This window comes from Loxodonta africana, chromosome 14 (assembly GCF_030014295.1).
Source record: "Loxodonta africana isolate mLoxAfr1 chromosome 14, mLoxAfr1.hap2, whole genome shotgun sequence".
Lineage (NCBI taxonomy): Eukaryota > Metazoa > Chordata > Mammalia > Proboscidea > Elephantidae > Loxodonta > Loxodonta africana.
This window is the reverse complement of record NC_087355.1, coordinates 56,288,273-56,304,772: the sequence shown is the minus strand read 5'-3', so window position 1 is coordinate 56,304,772 and position 16,500 is coordinate 56,288,273. Positions and strand designations below refer to the sequence as shown.

At 39.9% G+C, this 16,500-nt stretch overlaps 1 protein-coding gene across 1 annotated transcript in view; it reads right to left on the bottom strand.

Moving 5' to 3' along the window:
- Positions 1-459: 459 nt before the first annotated feature.
- ZFPM2 (zinc finger protein, FOG family member 2) overlaps positions 460-16,500 on the bottom strand; it is a 530,223-nt gene continuing 514,182 nt past the window's right edge. The window contains exons 6-8 of the mRNA XM_010588444.3: positions 11,566-11,772; positions 6,549-6,773; positions 460-4,302 (exon numbers count right to left, since the gene is read on the bottom strand). Of these exons, the coding sequence (XP_010586746.1) occupies positions 1,811-4,302; positions 6,549-6,773; positions 11,566-11,772 (2,924 nt within the window). The 3' untranslated portion in view covers positions 460-1,810. The remainder of the gene's footprint in view (positions 4,303-6,548; positions 6,774-11,565; positions 11,773-16,500) is intronic.

The window sequence follows — 16,500 nt, the reverse complement described above, 5'->3', positions numbered from 1 at the left end:
TATATATTGGGGCAAACATCATATGTTCATATGTTACCAAATCAAATATGGACAAACGATAGTGCATCAAAACATATCTGCAAATAGTGTGTCTTAGCCGCAGGCAGCGTAGCTGTCTTTCCAGATCACGAGCTTCTAAAACTGCTGTGGTCTGTAATCTCTCTGGATTGGCAATAGGCCCCATCTTGTCTGCTGACCTACTTCTCAACTCCTCTGGCTGGCCCATGGTGTCCTCCATGATCTGACCCACATTGTCTACTCCCCCTTAATGCACAAATCCTGGGAGTGTACAAATGACATGTGTGAAATCTAATGGCTTTTGCAAACTGAAAACATGATATTTGTGCATCTTTATTCATCTGAGTCACTTTATCATACCATTTCACCACTCCTCAAAATGCAAACCTCTTTGGTAAACTCCATCTAAGAGTTCAGTACATTTGAATAACATTTGAGCTAACTCTTGTGTATAGGCTTTATAAGCCATTTAGACACTCATGAAATTGCTCTTTATCATGCTATGGCAGTGATGGTAGGTGGAGGACAGAGAGATGGGGCTTATTATACATAATTATAATAAATAACTTCTCGTTCCATAGCCTAGAGTCTCCAGTTTGTTTTAACATAATAAGTTATATTAACTAGGCACATCTAAAGATAATCTATCCCTTCAGTGGTTTGTCACCTTGTTACTACAGCTACTCAGTGCTGTTTTGAACCCATTCTCATCTCAAAGAATAGGTATATAATTTCCCTCATATTTTAAAGAAAAAAAAAGTATGCCAAGCTTCTCCAACAATCTGGAATTTTATTCCATCCATATACATGCATAGTAACAACATTTGTTGAGAAATTATTTCTATCAGAAGTAGAACATTATCTTTGTGATCACCAGGTGCAGTATTGCTATGCTTATATTTAAATAGATCTTATATATGAATTAAATTCATCCTTGCAGCATTGAGTTTAGGGTTTCAATTTAGACTGTGCCTTTCAAGAGATAAAACTGATTAATACTACCTCATTACTTACAATACTGCTTCCAGTAATTTTGTTCATTCTTTATAAAGTATTGCATTTAACAGCAAAGGTTTAAAAATTGAGACAGCTGCATCAGTGAAAGAAAATACAGGTACTATACAGGAAAAAAATTGCCATCTTCATTTAACACACATGTTTAGGGTTAAGAAAATGGACAGAAACATACTGCTACATACCAATGCAAAGCCTAGTGACTAAGAAACTGTATCTGCTAAAATATAAAGTGCAGTTGGAGCCTGATTATCCAAGAACTGAAATCTTAAGGCGAACTTATAGCATGTGTATTTAGAACATCTTCGCAAGTTATATTTTAGCATATACATATATTTGCAACAGCATATAAGAAAAAATCAAGATACACAAGTGCTTTTGAAGCTATTTCTAAAATGCTTTTCTGTATTGTTTGTGACTATTTTCTTTAAAAGCTACTATACAGTGCAAACCATATGTGCTACACAATAACTATACAATAACATTACAAATGACTTTAATATAAAGTTTTTAAATAAAAAATAACATAACCACAGCTATGAATACTGCTGGTAAAATAAATTAATTGGTTTTTTTTTTTTTGAAAATGGCACCAATAATACACTTTACTAATGGACTGTAATGAAATTACACCTTAAGTCTTCAGCTCAGCCGTAATGAATTATCTCCTGATTGCCCAGATATAATTCAAACAGCTTTTGTTTTTTTCTGGACCGGGTAGAACAACATACTAAACACTGGTACCAAAGGTGACTGATTTTTTATTTATTTAGCTATTTCATTTGACATGTTCTGCTGCATGTGATGAGCAATAAAACTTCTTGTGAGTTATAAAGTTCGAAAGGTTATTGAACTGGATATCGCACAGCCGGCAATATTTCCCACTGGTTGGAGCTTGGGTGGAACCATTCACACCTTTTGCTATACTAGACAACTGTTCCTCCGCTGAGGCGATTCCTGGTGAGACATTCTCGTTTGCAGCTAACGGGTTCTCAGAGATCCTAGAGGGAGATTTGTGCCCGTCTTCATGCTGAGGATTCTGGGAAATGTTCTCTTGCTGTGGGTTGGTGGCAGGTCTCTCATCTTGTTTCAATCCACCATTAACTATTACCATGCCTCTGTTTTTGGGCAACAATGGCAGAGAATCTTTCTTCTGCACAGCACACCCATTTGAGGAAGCCTGGCCTTTAGAAGATTCGTTTTCGGCATTTGTGCTTTGATCTATGTCAGTGTTATGAATGACCAGAGAACCAGAAATATAATCACTTGGCTTTATTCCATAATATGGAGAAAGCTGGTCGGCTCCTTTTGCTTTCTTTATTGCTCCAGGGTAAAGGCATTGTGGAAGAAACAAATGTTTGTTTTCTTCTTTTGTAGCAATGAGCTGAGCGGCTTCACTAAAGGCTTTCAGGCCTTGCAGGGTTGCTAAGTGGGATGAAAATAAGTTTCCGTTGGGGGAAGGCTGCTTCAGATTCCCATTTTTCTCACATTTTATTATGCTTCTCTCATAGCTGACATCTGGGCTGTTTCGTTCACTTTCTGGATTCGGAAACACTTTGCCATCGAGTTGGCCCAGGTCGTTGCGCTGATGTGCAGTGACGGGGCAAAAATTCTGCTTGTGGGCCAGGTAGTTTTCTACCTTATTGAAACTGATCTTGCACACGGTGCACTCATGGTAGTCCAGCAGCCTTTTGGGAGACGCGGTCGTCCGCTCAGACTGGGATAAACACTTTTTGCTGAGATCTATGGGCACGTCCATCTCTAGGCAGGAAACACTGGAATGAGTAGTGTCACATTTGGAAACTGGAACACATTTGTTGATGGTCAGAGAAGTGTCCAAGTGCTTTGAGACAATTCCTGGGAAGATATCACATCTTGGGTGGTAGCACTCTCCCAGCACTTCTGTGGGTTCTTGAGCGGAGGTACAAGGATTGCTGAGGTTGCCTACATCAAGAAATCTCTGTTGGATCAGTGGAGGCCTTTGTTCCTGTTCAGGCAGGCACATCTCATACATCTTCCTTCGCTTGCGTGTGCGCATGGTTCTTTGCATGGCAGGCACTTTGTTGGAAGCAGACCTCTTCAGCGGAGGATCGTGACGAGTAGCACAATAATACTGTTTGTGGACCATGTACGTTTCGTGCCGGCTGAAGGTAATGTTGCAAGCTTCACAGGTAGTCTTATTTGGGTCACTTTCCCCATCCACTAAGGGGAGACTGGGATTTTTCACATCAACGGGTTTTCCATTAATTTTATCATCGTTGTTATTGGAGGTGGATAGCTTCTTCGCTTGAGTGGAAAAGTCCTTGTCATGGCCCTTCCCATTTGGCCCAATTAAATCTAAAACAGTGGAAGAATTGATGCAGGATGTTTGAAGAAGTGGGTTCTCAGGATCAGCAGCATGAGCAGCTGGGTTGAGAAGGTTTATGGAGTTTTGGCCAGTGTTGGGACTCACGGCCTCAGGCATCTTTTCTGAAATACCAGGGAACTCTGGGGACTTGGCCATCTGTTGCCATCGACTGCTGCAATAATGTTTTTTGTGCACTAGATAATTATCCAAATTATTGAATGTTATGTTACACTCAAAACAAGTAGCACCCTTGGGCATCAAGGGGCTGTAAATTACGGGAGGGTAGCTATTACTTCCATGCCTCAGTCGCCGATGTACCAGTTCAGACATCTTGGCTAAGATCTCTGAAGCTTGAGGGACCATTGTGATATCTTGGGGAAAAGCAAACTGAGATAGAAAAGGGCCCACAGGGAAAGAAGGTCCAATATTAGGCTGAACTGGAGAGGAGGCGAGTCTTGGGCTAGAGGGCTCAGACTTTATTTTTGTATAAGAAAAGCTTTGTTTATTTGCCGTAGGCTGTATCTCAGGTCTCTGGTTAGTGAGAAACAGTGGAGTCTTTTTCTCACACTTGTCCAGCTCTGTGTCAGAGCTCGCATCTTTAGTCTGCATGGGCTTTTGGCTCTGGGGAAGTTCGCTTCTGGTCAGCAAGTCTGCGGATGGCTGTAAGTTGTCTTCAGTTCCACTTGGAGAGTGTTCCATGTCACTTTCTCTGGGAATTTTGCTGCCAGGGACATGGAGCTCCTGGTGCTGCAATAACTCCCTCTGAGTCTGGAAGCCGAAGTGGCAGTGATTACATCGGAAGGCAGCTTGAGTGAGATGGGAGAACAGGTGTTGGTGAAAGTTGATCACAGAGTCAGCAGTGTAGCTACAAACGGTGCATTTTAGACTTGCGCCAGGGGGGAGACATTCTTCCATTTTCACTCCTATAGAGACAAACAAAACAAGACTTCTGAGAAACATGTGTGCTGCATTTCTGATGAGAACAACCTTTACTAATGACCTAATGTCTTCAACCCAGCAGGAATGAATTGAGAATCTTTAAAATCTCATCGGTGATATTAGCTTTTTTCTTGTGATGTGTTTTGTCATGCATGATAAGAGTAGTAGCACTTTACAGTTTCCAAAGCACTTTCATGTCTAATATCCCACTACAGTGGGATGGATGTCACTGTCCTCAGTTTACATTTCCGCAAACAAACCCAGAGTCCAAGGGAATCGAAGACGGTAATAAAGTTATTAAGTGATGAAACCATACCTAACCTCAGATTTTATCATTTCTAATCCAATAATCTTCCTCTTGCACTATGCTCTATATTAGGAAGAAAGTAGGCTTTCATTAGAATAATGAATTATCATTATCAAATAATTTTCAGTATACTAGTTAAGGTCTTTATTCAAAAGAAGTCATTTTGTAAAGCATTTAATTGTTTTTGGTATGAATCTAGAATTTTATTCTTGGTTTTGCTGAACGTGGTTTCTCTGTTCAGGGCTGATATTCAGCTGGTAGGTACCAGGACACTAATACTGTTGTTTAGGGCCGGGATCCATGCTCACTGGTCACTTCCTGTTTCCAGCCCATTATTAAATATTTTGAATATTACCACTGACTGTGGTGTGGAAGCATTACTAAGGTCAACTTTGGTCCCCTTTTGTTGCCATAGGGTTAAATCAGGCTTGGTTCTCCTCTCTGCACTCTAGACTAAAAAGAGAATTGCCTTTTATACTTATCAGCTGAACATATGGCAAAGATACCCACTCCTACAGTGATAAAAGGGGACTGTCTTCCTTTTCTCCCTTACTAATCCAATATTCATTTTTCCATTTCACTGAAAATACTCCTCCATCTCTGTTCTTTTTGCTTTGTGCTTGACTTTACTCACCATCTGGGACAACCAACCCGCTTCTCTGGCTTTGGCACTTACATGAAGGCAATCATTTGTAGGAAAAAGGAAGAGAATGAGCAGATGTGAAATTGCCTACTCTTTAGTTCAAAGTTTGTAAGTTCAAAGACAAAACCTTGCACTGGACTAGCACCCGACATGATTGGACATAGTTTAGAAGGGAATTTTTAATTTAAGTTTTTTGACTATTTAACCTAGGTCAAACCAGCTAAGGAAGTCATCCAGAGATGTCCTTCAATTCCTGTATCATACTGCAGAAGAACAGTGATTCCAAGTCTTGGGTTGCCCCACCCAAGAATGTACCTAAAAATACGTAAAGTTGATATAATTGAGTACATTTGATTAACTTCAGTTTAAAAAAAAAAAAAAAGATATGGAAATTAGGATGCTATGTGATGAAACTAACAAGATTGGGCCTACAACTCCAAAACTGGAGGGAATACTTGCCACCTTGGTATCAAGTGTGGACTTAATTAAAAAAAAAAAAAAATTTTTTTTTTTTGCTTGCAGTCTAATGTTTCTTAATGTATTTTAAAACAGTCTAACAGAAGTTTTGTTATGATGTTATGATACACACTTTGGAAGTCAAGATCATTTATAGCTCTCTACTTAAAAGTTAATTTCTCTCAAGTGTGATTTTAATTAGACTTACCCAAATGATTGCAAATTGTTATTTTTATGTACTATTTCCTTGCTACCATGTGGGAAACACTGTGGTCAGTTTCCAAAGATCACTGCACTCTTAAATCAATGAATATTGATGACAATGTACAAAGGGCACTACAACTTTTCTTCCAAAAATGATGCCATTTTTCCTTAGTTGAAAAAACAGCAAGATCTGGCCTGCAGTCTGACCACTGTTGTTAGGAAAGGATTAGGGCCCCAGTCACTTGAGTTGACTATCCTAATTCTAACTGACACAAGATAACACTAGCTGGTTCAGAAAATTTGACTTTAATCGAATATCTATATAGATATAGGTAGATATAGATGCATGCATACATGTATGAATATATATATGTATGTCTGGAGCTCTGGTGGTGCAGCAGTTAAGAGGTACAGCATGTTACATCTGCTAACCAAAAGGTCGGCAGTTCAAATCCACCAGCCACTCCTTGGAAACCCTATGGAGCAGTTCTACTCTGTCCTATAGGGTAGTTATGGGTTGGAATCGACCCAATGGCAATGGGTTTGTTTTGGTTTTCATACATGTATGTTTAGAAAAATCAGTCCCTGGGAGCAACAGAAGAAACAAGGGATGCACTTACCACTGTGTGAATTCAGGTGCATTTCTAGTGCGCGAGCATTTGAAAAGCTCTTGGTGCACTGAGGAAAGGGGCAAAGGCTGGAAATCTGATGAGCACTGTCTTCATTTTCTTCTGATACTGGAGCGGCTTCTCGTTGTCTCCCACTGCAGTAGTACATTAAATGGGCTTGCAGATTCCGCTCACTCCGGTACCAGATGCCACAGGACTTGCAAGGGAATATATCCTCTGCAGGTAAAAACACAGGGGCACATTAGCTGCCGCCCATTTGGAGCCCAACGTGGGTAAAGCAGATTTAGTTCAATTGTTCTCCGAGTCTGCTCTCAGGCTCTGAAGTAGGCAATTAGACAGTGTGAGTGCAGCCATGGGTGGTGTTCTGCGGGACAGGACCAGGCTTTTAAAGAAACCTTATACTCAACACAATTTAACTCCTCACAGAATCTTTAGAAAGTGGTAGGAGCCTCCAGCATTAAAAGCACAAAAGATATGCGTGTTTAAATTGTATTTGTGATTTAGAAAAAAATAACCCAAAAACCAAACCCAGTGCCGTCGAGTCGATTCCGACTCATAGCGACCCTATAGGACAGGGTAGAACTGCCCCCTAGAGTTTCCAAGGAGCACCTGGAGGATTCAAACTGCTGACCCTTTGGTTAGCGGGTTAGTGGCCGTAGCATTTAACCACTACGCCACCAGGGTTTCCTAGAAAAAAATACATATTTATAAATAGCAATGTAAATTGGTTTAGCTGGTTGGTTTAAAGGTAATGACCTAATGGCTGAACTAAAGTTAGTCCCGAGGCCAACCCTTGACATCATTTGTTTGTCTAATAAATTAATTACAGAGTGCCTACTCTGTACCAGATCCTAAACTGGGTTGGGTGTATAACAAAGTAAAAGACTAAATAGCTGTCCTTAAGGAACGAACGTATAGTCTCCAGGGGTTAATGATCAAGTGGTCAGATAATTACAGTAGAGTGAGATGACTACTCAGATGGAGGTACCTGGGGTGCTTTGGTGCACAGAAAAGAGACACTTATTGAGCTGGTGGGAGGACTGGAAGGAGCAGGATGTCAGAGAAGGGTTTATAGGAAAGATGATGACATGCCTGAACTGAGTTGTGAAGAATGAAATTCAGCTAGTCAGGGGTTAGGTTATCCTGAGCAGGGGAACAGCCTAGGAAAAGCCAGGGAGGGGGAGCTGGATGAAGGATTGGGGTGCTATTCCATACTTCAGAGCATGGTGCATGATGTGGACTGGTGAGATGAGGCTGGAGAAGGCAGGGGTAGACCATGAAAGACCTCATAGGCTCTGTTAAGAAGCTTGGATTTTTTTCTCAGTGATTATGGAGAATCACTGAATCATTTTAATCAAGGGAGTGACAGAATCAGATATTTTAGAATCATAGCAGTGGAGTCTACTTTTGAGGTAGGGAATTTGGAAGGAAGACTTCTGACTGGCAGGAGGCAACTGCAGTAATCTAAGTGAAATATGGCAGGGTTTGAATTGTAGCTGGAGTTCCTGGGTGGTGCAAACAGTTAACACACTTGGCTACTAACCAAAGGGTGGAGGTTCAAGTCCACCCAGAGGTGCCATGGTAGAAAGGCCTGGCAATCTGCTTCTGAAAAATCAGCCATTAAAAACCCTGTGGAGCGCAGTTCTACTCTGACACACATGGGGTCTCCATGACTTGGAATCAACTTGCTGGTAGCTAGTTGAGATTGTAGCTAATAGTCATATAACATTTATTGAGTGGCATGTTGATATGTACTTCTCATGTATTCATTCAGGGAAAATTTTTCCATTTTCCTCCTGTCATCCATTTATAAGTGAGGAAACTCAGAGGGGTTGAGTGGCTTGCCCATAATCACCTAAGTGATTAAACTGGGACTGGAGCCTAGTCTTAAATAGTCTTTCATAATGTCTCAATGGCAAGTGGGGAATTATATTGAGGAAGTAGAACTGATTGGACATGATGACCATTACTTTGCAATTAGATGCTTGGGCAATTAGTAAGGGTCCTCCTTGGTGCCTAGGCTTCTTGATAGCACTTCTGTGTAAGTGGCCATTTTATTTATCTCTGCAGGGAACAGAAGAAGTTGAGATGATGAGCTCTGACTGGGGCACATGTGTGGTGTGGGGTCAGGTAACCAAACCTGACAATGTATTGTTCAAGCCCAGCCCTTTTGTAGAGAAAGGAGGCACTAACCAAAGGGCTGGATTAACACTGTAGACTGGGACTGGTCCAGGCAAACTGGAGCATCTGGTCACATTAGATATGTAAGATTTTGTATCTGTGTAAAAATACAGAGGACCGTAGGGAAGGTAGCAAAACTCAGCAGAAACATCTGGGCTAATGATTTTTTGGAAGACTGAAGAAGAACTGATGCCTTTGAATTGTGGTGTTGGCGAAGAATATTGAATATACCATGGATTGCTAAAAAAATGAACAAACCTGTCTTGGGAGAAATACAACCAGAATGTTCCTTAGAAGCAAGGATGGTGAGACTAGGTCTCACATACTTTGGACACGTTATCAGGAGGGATGAGTCCCTGGGGAAGAACATCATGCTTAGTAAAGTAGAGGGTCAGCAAAAAAGAGGAAGACCTTGTCATGGACTGAATTGTGTCCCCCAAAATACCTGTCAACTTAGCTGGGCCATGATTTTCACTATTGTGTGCTTGTCCACCATTTTATGTGATTTTCCTATATGTTGTAAATCCTATCACTATGATATAATAAGATGGATTAGTGGCAGTTACATTGATGAGGTCTCCAAGATTAAGCAGTGTCTTAGCCAATCTCTTTTGAGATATAAAAGAGAGAAGTGAGCAGAGAGACATGGGGACCTCACATACCACCAAGAAAGCAGTGCCAGGAGCACAGCATGTCCTTTGGACCTGAGATTCCTGCTCTGAGATGCTCCCGGACCAAAGGAAGACTGATGACAAGGACCTTCCTCCGGAGCCCAGAGAGAGAAAGCCTTCCCCTTGGAGCCAGCATCCTGAGTTCAGACTTCTAGCTTACTGGACTGTGAGAAAATAAACTTCTCTTTGCTAAAGCCATGCATTTGTGGTTATTTCTGTTATAGCAGCACTAGGTGATCAAGACAACCCTCAACGATATGGATTGACACAGTGGCTGCAACAATGGACTCAAGCATAACAATTGTGAGGATGGCACAAGACGGGGCAGTGTTTCATTCTGTTGGACACAGGGTCGCTATGAGTCAGAACTGACTGGATGGCACCTAAGAACAACACCAACAATGATTTGTGAACTATTAGTTTATAGGTGGTGGTGGAACCCATGAGAGTGGAGAAGATGGCTCAGGGTGATTGTGTAAAAGGAGGAAAGGAGAAGACTATGGAGCAAATTCTAGTGAATGGGAAGTAAGAATAGCAAGTACAATATAGAATTAAAAACTAAAATTTAATTTCAACATTAAATACTACTACTACTAAAAACTACTACTGTTTATTATTTAAGCCCAAGTTAATTAGATTTAGACTATTCACAGGGTCACACTGTACTTTATTAAAGTGTCCATTTAAGCAGGATGAAATTTAACTAGTTAACTAATTTGAGGATGAAAATAAAGGCTCTACATATCTGTGGTGAGCTCTTTGAGATTAATAGTTATCTTGATATAGAAAGTAAACGGCATACTTTCAAATATTATTAGAATTAGCATTTATACATTAGAACTTCACAATAATAATATAAGGTACTCCTGGTATCCCTGGTAACAAAATCATTTTGCCTCAAATCCAAATTGGGCCCATATTATTTCAACTTTAACACTGTTGAAGTCAAAGTCAAGATCTAGTAAAAACAACCAGAAACTAACATTTACATTAACCCATAACCCATTGCTTTTGAATCAGTTCTGACTCATAGTGACCCTATAGGACAGAGGAGAACTGCCCCATAGGATTTCCAAGGAGCGGCTGGTGGATTTGAACTGCTGACCTTTTGGTTAGTAGCTGAGCTTTTAACTACTGCACCACCAGGGCACCAACATTTACACTAAGGAAACCTAATGATATTAGCTTGGATTGGAGGTACTGGGTGTCTTATTACTTTCACATACACCTAAGAATTTCTTTTTTAATCCAGAAGTTGCTGTTAGAGCACAAAAATAATTATTTTTGAATGTTCTATTTTTTTCATATGAAGACATCACTGCCGTCCCTGGACATCTCTTCTGCATCCTTCAGGGTATTGGGAATTTTCAAGGATATTTTCACTAGGGACATTTTTTATTTTATTTTTTTAATTTACCTACTAACTTGAGAATCTATTCACCGCTTGAGATGTGACTGCTATTCATAATTTTCTCATAGAGCTAGACAGAGGTAGAAATGGGTCTAAAAACAGACCTTGGGACACCCAGACCACTGATTTTCTGTCAACAGAACTATAACTTTGTGTGTTCAAAGAATAGACTATTAATTTTAATTAAATACAATCACAAAGGTAAATTTTCTGGGGTAAATTAAAAAGTGTCCATATAAAACATTATATATTTATATATATACACATATCTGCATATATTGGCATTAACTGATGTTCTCAATAATGTTGGCTATATTTCCTCTTCATTAATATCTGAGTCTAATCAAGATTTAGTTTTGTATTTTTTTAATAAAAAATCTAAGTCTATAGTCCTTAAGGAATATCACAATTATTCTACTACAGAAGCATCAATGTAGCTGTTGGGCTTCTTACAGCTAAGTACTCTTAAATATTGTTCAACTAATTTAGAATGTCAGATTTTTATATGACACTCAAAAATCCAACCTGAAATTGTTGAATTTAAATATTCTTTCTTTACTCCCATGAGACATCTCTCTCTCTCTCTCACTATGCATACACTTAAATTTAGAGAAAGAATGAAATAAAACCAGAACATTGGAGAAGAAAGTCCACCCCTGGTTGCCTGTCAGTAGATTTTTTTTTTTTCCTGTCCTGTAAATACCCATTACCTCTACAAAGCTGGGCTACAGTACTCAGCACTTACTATTGACAATAGCTGTAGGCAAAATAGAAGCCATGGCAGCTTGCTGGGGGAGCAGCTGAATGGAGTCCAGCAGGCGCGCAGGGTACATCCCTTCTGTAAGAGTCATCTGACTGGCAGCTTGTAGCCTTGAGTCAAAATCCACCACAAAGGCAATTAGCTCTTCACCCTCTGAGATGGCCTTTGTAGTTGTGCACCAAAGCTGACCCCCTATTAGGAAGAAAAAGAAAAAGAACTGATACAGAATGCTCAAGCCTGCTGTACTCTAGATTGATGGCAATAGCACCTTCTCATGTTTTTCTCATCAGTTTCTACTGAGGTGGAGTGTTTGATCCAGACAACAGCTACACTCCTCTTCTCTCTCCTGTGTACAAAATCGTATTCCTTGCATTAGATGAGATGTTCAGTGGCCAGTTGCAGAAGAAGACCGTTATTGTTGTTAGGTGCCACTGAATTGATTTTAACTCATAGTGACCCTATGTGACAGAGTAGAACTGCCCAACAGGGTTTTCTAGGCAATAATCTTTATGGGAACAGATTGCCAGGTCTTTCTCCCATGGAGCCACTGGGTGGGTTCAAAATGCCAACCTTTTGGTTAGCAGCCAAGCACTTAATCATTGTGCCACCAGGGCTCCTTAGGAGAAGACTAAGAAACCACATATGGCTAGTCCCTGATTTATGATGCATGAGGGTTACGAGGAACCGCACTTACGACCGCCCATTTTTTAGTACATTGTACAGTTAAACAACATGTACTACATACATATGCAGTACATACAGTGTTGCAGCACATAATTTGCTGATGTCATCATTCTCAGGTGTTCACTCGCAGACATTCGGCGTTATGATTTAGCGTTCGAAACACTGCCGTATAGCAGGCTTTGGCCTGGTCTACAATGAAATCAGTGTTGGGAGTCGTAACAGATAGAAAGCTGGGCAATAGTCAACTCTAATGACATAGGACAAATGAATTGCGCACACGCCCGACAGCCATTACAACTCTGACTTCACTGTTACAACACTGACGCCAACTTCATTGTAGACCAGGCCTATAGAGTGATCTTATTCAACATTTTATACCATAAGAACATCAGTTGTCAATTTGAAGCCGAATTGTTCAAGTTTCTCTCACTGTAACACCTGCTCTGTTGATGCCCCCAAAGATATGTCTAGCAAAAGAAGTCATGCCACTGATCGGATTTATAAAGGTACTGATGATAAAAGGCAATAATAATGAAAACTAAAAAAAAAAAAAAAAAGTGAGGTATTTGGCTCATGTCAGAACTGACTTACGAGCGACTAATGTGTACAGTTTTGTCAACCATTTGCCTCCAGGGTTTGCCTGAATCATTAACCATTCTATTACATTGGTATAAGGCCCATGACCAAGCATTGTAAGGGCACAACCAGAGGTATTTTTCAGGTCAGCCTTTGCAATTACTCCTTCGGAACTTTATAAAAAACGTTATTTCTTTCTCCTCTCTCTTGCTTTGTCTTCCCTCTCCCTTACTTTCTTTCTTCCTAAAATATTTTTGTTCAATCAATACCAGATCCCCACAACTCTAAACCAAGTAAACAAAAGCTCCTACAATCAAAAAAGTTAAAATGAAATTCCAGGTAGTTCTACTCTCCTTATACCTGTCGCCCTTTTTTTTGGGGGGGGGGGTGGTTCTGAGTGATCTTTACTCATGTTGTATTCTTTATAATGTAGCTTCTTTATCGCCATTTACCCTGATGGAACTTCCTGAAAAGAAGATATGCCAAGGATTCTTTTCAAAAAGGCTTATTTAAATAAAGATTTGTTTAAATGAAAAGAACCCTTCCTTCAAACACTAAGATACACTCTAGCTCTGCACTTCAAATGATCATGTGTGGTGCATTAAAAAGAAAATTAACTATGCAAGTGTATCTTCTAATGTATTGGAATGCGATAGCACATGGTCATTTATTTAACATGTTTAGACAGGCAAAGCACTTATATTTTGTTATCTGTACTCTCAGCTTAGATACGTATCCTATACAGCCATGCCTGAAATAATGTGCCATACTTGATATGTTATAAAGCCTTTTTTTCTCGTTGTGTATATATTGCAAGGCTATATGTTGTACTCATTAAGCAAGCAAGAATTGCACCCATTTTGATAATATTGCTGTTTATCTTTCAGCATAACTGTCTTTTCAGCCACAGTTCATTTTTTTCCACCCTCAAAGAGATTATAGTTTTTAAACAACTCATGGTAAAAAATCTGGTGAAGCGATAACAACAGCGTATGGTATGGTACAGTTATACAGAAGAACCAGGACATTGTTTTAGAGAAACCTTGGACAATTAATTAAACCAGCTGATCAGTTTTAAAGGTAAGCAAACAAACACCATCAGGGAAAGTATATGTTTATGGAAAAATAAAGCTGAGATTACAGACTTCAAGGTTGTTTGAAAGTTTCAAAGTAAAACACAAATATACTAAAATACTAGAAAAGTGAACTTTTTTTTTTAACCATGACACTGTGTCTGAGAGCATACACATTTACCAAAATTTAATACAACAGCTTGACTTTGGCATTAATCTTTTACAGGTCACATAAGCTAAACGCTACGAACGTGGAAGCAGATGAGAATTGTGAAGAGCTAAGTGGCTGCATTTCTGCTGGTCACAATCTTCCCCCCAGATGGGTTCTGCATTTGGCGGCTGTGCCTTCTCTGATGTGCATACAGATACAAACTACTCACAGCTGTAGACAAGGTAATCATGCACACCTTAGCTTTCCCCTGGGATACAGTTTATTAAGTGAGTCTGTGTAATAAGGAGACGGAGAGGGCAGAGCAAGGAGTCACAGTTCAGTTTGGCTTCATAGCCTGGTCTCTCAGAGTTATGGATTTTCAGTGATGAACTTTACCTTATTGGTAAACCCAGCCATCGGTATCTTTCACAAAAATTTGGGATCAGGTGCCCCAGAAGAAATACAGATTTTAAAGAAGGTAAAAAAATTTTTTTTTTTTTACTCACTTACAGCTAATCTTTATCATAGCACTGAGCTATGTAGCAGGATGACTCAGAACACTGTGCTCAAAATTTGAGCCAAAAAGGTCCAATCAGTCAGTCAATCGATCAATTGCACGAAGATTAAATGCAAAGGGAAAGATTTTTCTACATTATGAAACATCTTAGCAGTTGTAATAGATATCTATACATATCTGTATTTTCAGGTGCACTCACTAGCATTTCATATTTTATGTTTTTATCATTTTATACTTTAGCTTGAGCATATCATGTTAAATGGCCGAATTTAACTGAAGATGTATTGTGTAGGCTTGATGAGGAAGTCAGTTTTCTCAGTTAGGATATAATCTTTCAAATCATTCATTCATCAGCTATTCATTGAACAGGCTCTGCGCCAGGCTGGGTACTATGGCTTCACAAACAGATATAGAAACAGCGTACATAAAAAATACATTACAACAGCACAGAATGGGTGTCATTGCTAAAGAAAAAGCTAAACAAAATGTTATGGGAGGAGTGGGTAACTGACCCCTCCTTGAGAAAGTCAGGCAAGCCATCCAAAGTGACCTTTTGTTGGCTCATGAAGGATAAATAAAGGTAGAAGGGCAGAAGGGTGTGTAGAGGGGCACTCAGCAGGTACATCATTATGGGTAGAGATATGAGCACGTGTGCAAGCCCAGAATCATGGAAGAGCCTGATTGGACCTGGCAATGGTTTGGAGGCCAGCAAACCTGGAGCTTAGGGTTGGAGGGAAAAAGGGCAGGTTAGGGGCAGTGGTGTGCTAGAGCTGGCTCTTTTTGGATCATGAGAGTGGAATGTTACACTTTCAGGTATTTTCAAGTCAGTTGATGTCATATTGTTAGCTTGAAATCATCCATGGTGAGAGTATTTATACTTACTGTAGACACTGGCAAATACTACCAATCAGGGCTACTCCCCCAACTTCTCTCCTGCTCCAAGGGTCAGCTGGTAAAAACTGACCAGCACCCCGCTAGTTATGAGGCTGGAAAGGCAAGTTTAGATCAGGGTGAGGGGCTTTGAATGCAACCAGTTGTGTCTGGCTGATGGTGGGTATGAAAGAATGAACAAACTCTGGACACGGATTTTTTTTTTCCCCCTAGAATATAGATCTCAGGGTAGTGAGGAGAGTTCACTGAAGGGGTAGGAAATGTTACCAGAAGTGACATTTCGAGGCTGTTGTACTAGCTGAGCTGTGAGAAATGTAAACTGTGTTGGGGAAAAGAGCCATGCATGTTCAAAGGACATGGCTGAGAGAGAGCTGGCATGGTTTCATGAGATAAGTAAGAGTGAGGAGGCTGTTGAGAATAATACAGAGTTTTCTGGCTTGGGAAAGCAGATGATGGTGATGCCGTTAACAAGGCAGTAAAGCTAGTATATTAACCACAGACAACAACATCAATGATAGGTATCAATTAGGGGCACATACTTTGTACCAGACAGACTAGGGGTTTATGTAGTTCATCTACTTTTATCCTTTCAACAATTCTAGGAGATAGGTGACATTTTTCTCACTGTAGAGTTGAAAAAACTAAAGCTTGGAGAAGTTAACTAATTCACTTGAAACTACAAAAAGGGTAAGTGGCAGAACCATGATTTAGACTCTGTCCAACTGCAAAACCCAGGTGTGCATGTATGTATGTTGTGTGTGTATGTGCAGGTATGGAAATAATGAATTCTGCTTTGAAAATATTAAGTTTGAGGTATCTGAGAGGATTCTGGGTGAACATATCTTAGAGGGCAGTTGAGATTTGAAGGAGACACTCAGGCTGGAAGTCATCAGCACATTCTAAATGACTGTGGGTGTTCTTTGTGTTAATGCAGACACTGAGGAAGAGTACAGATTGAGAATAGGACCAAATACTCAAAGTGGGGAATCTCAACATTTAAGATGGGGATCATTAAAAGATACAGATAG